This window comes from Cenococcum geophilum, assembly GCF_001692895.1.
Source record: "Cenococcum geophilum 1.58 unplaced genomic scaffold K441scaffold_20, whole genome shotgun sequence".
Classification (NCBI taxonomy): Eukaryota; Fungi; Ascomycota; class Dothideomycetes; order Gloniales; family Gloniaceae; genus Cenococcum; species Cenococcum geophilum.
In genome coordinates, this window is record NW_027137578.1 from 1,175,429 (window position 1) to 1,182,196 (window position 6,768).

The 6,768-nt window shown below is 46.9% G+C and overlaps 4 protein-coding genes across 4 annotated transcripts; 3 read left to right on the forward strand and 1 right to left on the reverse strand.

Moving 5' to 3' along the window:
* The first annotated feature begins 125 nt into the window (after positions 1-125).
* K441DRAFT_659595 (S-adenosyl-L-methionine-dependent methyltransferase) lies at positions 126-1,629 on the forward strand. Its single transcript, XM_067648563.1, has 2 exons — positions 126-983; positions 1,184-1,629. The coding sequence occupies exons 1-2, from the start codon at positions 236-238 to the stop codon at positions 1,306-1,308; spliced, it is 873 nt and encodes a 290-aa protein (XP_067504221.1). The 5' UTR covers positions 126-235; the 3' UTR covers positions 1,309-1,629.
* A 306-nt stretch (positions 1,630-1,935) lies between these two features.
* Positions 1,936-3,477, forward strand: K441DRAFT_610762 (uncharacterized protein). The gene is made up of 5 exons (XM_067645545.1): positions 1,936-2,021; positions 2,073-2,229; positions 2,288-2,582; positions 2,632-2,708; positions 2,761-3,477. The coding sequence occupies exons 1-5, from the start codon at positions 1,955-1,957 to the stop codon at positions 3,326-3,328; spliced, it is 1,164 nt and encodes a 387-aa protein (XP_067504222.1). The 5' UTR covers positions 1,936-1,954; the 3' UTR covers positions 3,329-3,477.
* K441DRAFT_610765 (uncharacterized protein) lies at positions 3,251-4,316 on the reverse strand. Its single transcript, XM_067645546.1, has 3 exons — positions 4,006-4,316; positions 3,751-3,886; positions 3,251-3,677 (listed from the first exon to the last, which is right to left on the reverse strand). Exons 1-3 carry the CDS (start codon positions 4,290-4,292, stop codon positions 3,378-3,380), a joined length of 723 nt encoding a protein of 240 aa, XP_067504223.1. The 5' UTR covers positions 4,293-4,316; the 3' UTR covers positions 3,251-3,377.
* A 436-nt stretch (positions 4,317-4,752) lies between these two features.
* On the forward strand, positions 4,753-6,353 carry K441DRAFT_559899 (putative efflux pump antibiotic resistance protein; the record flags this gene model as incomplete). The annotated part of the gene is made up of 2 exons (XM_067643477.1): positions 4,753-4,839; positions 4,896-6,353. The coding sequence occupies 2 exons, from the start codon at positions 4,753-4,755 to the stop codon at positions 6,351-6,353; spliced, it is 1,545 nt and encodes a 514-aa protein (XP_067504224.1).
* Positions 6,354-6,768: the final 415 nt, after the last annotated feature.

Sequence of the window (6,768 nt, forward strand, 5' to 3'; positions counted from 1 at the left end):
AGAAATTAAACGTACAGCTAAGGGCCGTATAGAATAGTCCCCGAACGGGATGCAGGGATTCTGGGTTCGGTGAAAATCGCTGATTGGTTGGAATGCTTTGGATCAAAAAGTCCGTGAACAAAAAGCCCGGGCGTACTCCAACTGGAGAGGATTAGCTTTTCCAAAATTCCAGTTCCACAGTAATTTCAAGCTACGCTCACCTACACCGAAAAGGCCGTAGACACGAACACATATCATGTCTCCTCATGCAGAAGATACGACCACCAATTTGCCTAATCAGCCCAAGGACACGTACCGCGGCCCACGTCATGGCATTGAATACAACCGTCTACGCACGCAGCATGACCTCGTGAAGCACCAAGAATCAGGCAAACTGATCCAATCCCCCGTCTCTCTCTCCCAGCCTGGCCTCCGCATCCTCGACTCAGCAACCGGTGACGGCACATGGCTGATCGAAGTCGCAGACGGCGTGCCCGACGACGCAGAGCTCATCGGCACGGATATCGCGCCGCAATTCTTCCGCGCCGACCTCCCGCGACATGTAAAGCTCACGACGCAGTCGATCCTCGAGCCGTGGCCGGCTGAGTATCAGGGAAGGTTCGACCTCGTGCACCAGCGTTTCGTGCTCGCCGTATGCTCAGACGCAGGAAGCCTGGACGCGCTGAAGCTGTTGTGGGCGACGGTGAAGCCTGGTGGGTGGATCGAAGTTCACGAGGGCGATATGGAAACCGTTGACGAAAGCCCGGGACATGAAGCTATGACACGGTTCCGCGATATGATGGTTGGAGCATGGACTGGTCTTGGACATCAGCCAAGTCCTGGACCGCAGCTAACAAAATGGCTGAAAGAGATTGGTGCACAGAATATAGGGGAAAAGGTGCAGGTTATTACGGCAGGGGCTTTAGCCGAAGACTCAGCGCAAGGTGAGAGAGCGGTTTTGACCTTGCTGGGTTTGTTGGATAGTATTTGGGGTTTCTGCGGAAGTAAGTTGAGACTTTTTAATTATGGAGAAATGAAGGAAATATTAGGATGAGTGGGACTTCGACAACAAAACCGGGGCATCTGGTTTCGAGTTTTCGATGAGAACGCGTCCCTGCTTTGGTTTGCGTTTTATAAGATTTCTTCGAGAAGATGGATGCTGAAATAGATGAGCATACGCTAGAATGATTCTAATGTTTGGCAGATAAACCAGGCTTCTTTTTCTCGAACGAGGATTTCAAGATACTGAGGAAGGATCTTGAGCATGAACTCAGGACAGTTGGGAATAGCTGGCACTTCCACATCGCCTGGGGCAAGAAACCGGAGTAGTTATCAGCCAGCAAGTTGTGGTCACGAGGAACTAGACATCTAGAAAAGTAAATTTTTTTGCGGGGATTGCCTGACCAGAACCTTTGTGACGAATGGAAGCTAAAGTTCCTTTTAAGAAAACCTAACATATCCGATTCCCCCCACTGATGTATTCCGCATGACTTGACTCTTCATTACTTGGGAGCCCGGATAATTTCATGGTAGCTAGGCTAGTGTATTATTATATCTGTTATCAGCAAGGCAAGGCAGCACCCATTCCATCCTTACCATGCCATATAGGGTTAGGATCAGCCACTAAATAACTTCAGTATTAAATATGCAACGAAAATTCTACAGTATTTTGACATATCTAAAGCTATTGAAGAACGCAAGCTTTTGAAATTAGATAGTGCAGGTGTCACAGACACATAGAACAGTGGACACCTACGAATTCTAGATAAATATGATATATAATATCATACTTGAGACGCGGAGAAAGTAAATCTTGCGGGCTAAGGGATTGACCAATAAAATTTGTTCGCCGAAGTTCGGGAATTGAGACGATGAAAGAAAATACAAGTACTCAGCTAAGCGCAGCGTAGCCCTCGAGGTTTACTCAATGCAATCGATATACGCTTGAATAAAAACGACAATCTTGGGATTTCTCATGGCTCCTAATGCAGTAGATAAAATGGAAGAAGCGTTAGATATCATGGCCCATATACCTCTAATAGGCCAGTTTCTGCTCACAAGTTGGTAGGGAATGCCATGCTGACGGTCCGTAGACGGTCACAATGATTTCCCACATCTGATTCGCGCGTTTTACGACAATAAGCTTGACGATCGCTTCAAACACGATAACCATCTTGCGGGTCACGTTGATCTGCAGCGGCTCTTGCAGGGCAAGTCAGGTGGGGTGTTCTGGAGCACCTATATCGATTGGTAAGCATCCCATAGGCGTTTCTCTGCCACCAAAGCTAACATCGCAATGTGGGTGAAGTCCAACAGAAGATGATTTTTCTGACAGCACCCACTTCGAACCGTTGAGAGATACGCTTCAACAAATAGATCTGGTCCACAGACTTGTGGAGCTGTATGAGGACAAGCTTGCCATAGCGTACCAAGCAGACGATATCATCCGCATCTTCAGCCGGGGTAAGGTTGCAAGTTTGATTGGCGTAGAAGGCCTGCACCAAATCGGCAACAGTGCCAGCATTCTTCGTATGTACCATAAGCTAGGAGTGAGGTATGTAACTTTAGCGCACAACAAGAACAATCGCTATGCAGACAGTGCTGTAAGTACCTTCATAGTCTATCGACACGGCTGTGCTAATACATTTTAAGACTGCAAAAGAACCAGCGCATGGGGGATTGTCTCCAGCGGGTAAGGCGATGATCAAGGAGATGAACCGAATCGGCATGTTCGTTGGAATTACTTCTCTCTTAGCAAGAAGTGCGCTTATAGGCTACTAGGATCATTGATCTTTCCCATGCCAGTGAGGCTACCATGATCTCGACTCTAGAGAATTCCGCAGCGCCAGTGGCGTTCACACATTCTTCTTGCTATGCCCTCGTAAAAAACCCACGGAACGTACCAGAAGTCGTCCTCGACAAGTTGAAAGAGAACAACGGCATTATCATGATCAGCCTCATCCCGCCCTTTACCCATTCCGATACTGCGGTGGCAGATGTTGACAATGTCGTGGATCATATACTTCACGCGGCTGAGAAAATTGGATTTGATCACATTGGTCTGGGATCGGATTACGATGGCATGTTTAAAGCAGTCAATGGTGCGGAAGACGTCTCGCAATGGCCAAATCTAGTTGCAAAGATGCTTTCTCGGGGCATCACGAAGAAAGACGTCGAAAAAGTAATCGGATTGAACATCATTCGTGTCCTCAAAGAGGTTGAAGAGGTGGCAAGAAATGCAAAGGGCTGGCCGGTGCTAGAAGATGAGGTTAAACAGCTCTGGTCTGAGAATTTTCGTGCATTCGTGAGGAAGGAATATCCACAAGCTGAGCGAGATCATGCAAAGTGATACATTCATCCATACAAGGAAGAATAGGAATGAAAACCAACACTGTGTCTCACCGGCCATCTCCTCGTCCCCAAACCCTACTATGAATATAATCGTGATGCATCCACATGGTCCATAATAGGTAGTCAAAGCCTGTGAGAAACCACCCGGGCACATGACCCTCGTCGTCCTTAAACTGACGGACACCTCGTTCTATGCACCATTGTACCCGCTTCCAAAGCGCATCAAATGTCCATTTTCCGGTACTATATCTTATTGATTGTGGTGCTTTGAAGATAGGCTGAGCCACAAGTCTTTCTTGGTAGGACTGTGGAAGTGATTGCTCGCGAGCTCCTCGTATGAGCAAACCCTAGGATAGAAGCCATGTTAGCAGAGCAAGAGCAGATAGGTGTAATTAAATGCTACTTAGGAGAGGAGTGCACCATGTATCTTGCCGAAGGTAGTCGTTCATATGAACTATCAATTTCATGTCTTCCGACTAAGGTGTAAACTGGCACTACCGAGCCATCCTTTTGGAACGTTGCAGCGAGTCTGACAACTTTGTAGGCTATACCGCCGCTGCGTAAGGAAGAATGTTAGCAAGGAGGCAACTAAAGGAAGTTATCAAGCAAAATGAAAGAGTGAGTTGGAGTGAAGGTCGGCCTGGCTAGGGAGCAGGGTGGGAATAGGGAGCGTACCCCTCGCTTGCGATGACGCGCCCGAAATTATCTCGACTCAAGAGATATGCAACACCAAACACTGGACCGATACCTGCGCTCTCTTCACCGTCTTCGATCTTTCGAAGACCACCCATTCCCGGATCCGAATAAGGGACGCCCATAATGTTAAAACAGAGAGTATGGCTTTTGATACAAGCTACTTCGGTCTGCAAAGGCTCAATCTTTCGTCTTGTCGTGAAAACAGACGCCGACATGTTAGAACCGTAGGCGAAATACCAATGCCCGCTTTCATACGCCTCGTCCATGATAGCTGCAAGGAGTCCTCAGAGTGCTAGATAGGGTAGAGGGGCAGCGATCTCCATTCATGTCAAAGGATATTGGTCCCTAGGCTCTCTACATTTTCGGCGTTTCATCACCATATAGATAATGCCCGAGCACCCTAGAATCTAACTTTAACTAACGGAATTGGAAATGTCCGGGTAGATCGGCCTAGCTCCAATGAAATCATGTAGCGACTCTATCCAATCGTTCAACTCTATCGTTCAACTCCATCCTTAACACAGGCAGGGCCTTTGCAAAATCACTCGCGGGACCTTCTGAGTGGTGAGCCGACACCAGCCAGCCATCATGTCAGCCATATCTTCCGAGACCGAACTCTCAAGGAAAGATTTAACTCCATTTAAAACTCCATCTGTCCTCAATGAGCGTTCCAAGGACCCAATTGTTCAGAGTAACTATGAGACAGCAAAACGCGAAACATCCACCATGGATAGCAATAAGATCTATCCGGGAGCATTGAAATTCAGCTTGATTGTTCTTGCATTGTGCTTATCTCTATTTCTTGCCGGACTTGTGAGTATTACCGCTATACATATTGATGCAAAGTAACTAACACCTTCCTCTTTAAGGATCAAACCGTGATCACGACTGCAGTACCTAAAATTACGGACGACTTCCACGCTCTACAAGATATCGGCTGGTATACAGCGGCATACTTGCTGACGACAGCAGTATTTCAGCTTGTTTATGGGAAGTTTTTCACCTTCTTTTCCATAAAGCTGGTTTTTCTGGTCGCACTATGTATTTTCGAGCTAGGGTCCATTGTGTGTGCCACAGCACCACACTCCACAGCGCTAATTGTGGGTCGTGCCATTGCGGGACTCGGTGCTGCTGGCTTATTCCCTGGATCTGTGCTTATTCTCATGCACTCTTGTCCACTGGAAAAACGTCCAACTTTTCTCGGCTTTATCAATGCAATGTTCGGGGTTGCTAGCATCGCCGGTCCATTTATTGGAGGTGCCTTCGCTGACCGTGCCACTTGGCGGTGGTGCTTCTGGATCAACCTTCCGCTCGGCGGCATCACGTTGGCAGTTGTGACTATATGTGTAGAGACCCCTCTGGATCCTTCAAGTCGGTGCTGGACGCTTGGGAAGAAGATCAAGCAATTTGATATTCCAGGGATGGTGATCATTATTGCTTCTCTGATCTGCCTTATACTCGCTCTGCAATGGGGTGGAGCCATATATCCATGGAGCGACAGTCGTGTTATAGCTCTGCTTGTTGTGTTCGGTGTCTTGTTCCTCGCATTCGTTACCAGCCAAATCCTCTTGTTCGACTCTCGGACTTTGCCATCTCAGATTCTCAGACATAGAAGCGTTTGGGCCGCCGCTCTATTCGCCGCATGTAGCTCCGGATCTATGTTCATTGCCATAACATATCTGCCTGTATACTTTCAGGCAATAAAAGATGCATCTGCACTTGCGTCGGGTTCCATGGTCACCCCACTCATTATGGGATTCCTTATCATGACCATGGTCTCCGGCATAATCACAACCGTAGCCGGGTACTACAACCCGTCAATGATAGCCGGCCCAATTTTCTCATCCATTGGTGCCGGGCTCATCACAACATTTACCGCTCATACGGGCAGCCCAAAGTGGATTGGATACCAAGCTTTACTCGGGTTCGGCATCGGTTTTGGTCTTCAACAACCCCTACTCGTCGTGCAGACCGTTCTACCAGACTCCGAAATTCCAGTTGGCGTCGCTTTGATGAATCTCTTCCAGATGCTTGGCGGCGCAATTTTTATAGCAGTCTCTCAAAACATCTTTCAAAACAACCTGAAATCTGACATTCATAGACTCTTTCCGAGTTTCGACGCCAGGAAAATATTTGATGTGGGAGCCACGGGGCTATCATCACTCTTCAACGAGCAGCAGCTGGACCAAGTTCTCCCCGTCTACTGCAAAGCCATCACGAGAACATTTTATATAGTGGCTGGCTTGTGTGCTGCGTCCATTATTGGGGCATTGGGAACGGAGTGGAAATCAATAAAAAAGAAAGACCAACAAAACCCGAAAGTATAATGGCATTATTTCCTGTCTTCATTATCCAGTATTTATTTACTTACATGAGCCGGATCCAGAACTGCAATGAAAACGCTTCTAACAATGTGGTCAATCTATGAAATTAACTTGTATTTTGCGTCTGAGATCCCAACATTAGAACTAGACTAAGATTTCCTCTACTATTAAAGCGCTAGAACTTGAAAGTACCCGTCCTGTAACAGTGTATAGAGGTTTGCTGCCATTATCTGCCATTTTTACATTGCAAACACAGAAGTACATACTAACACTACTACTTACCCTTAACCAAGAGATTACAGTATAGTGGTAGTGTCGATAACCTTTATTTTCAATATCTAGAGATAGGCAAAGATAAGCTAGAACCACGGTCCGACTTCTTTCTACTTATATAAGTTAACTAGTAAAGCTGTAATTC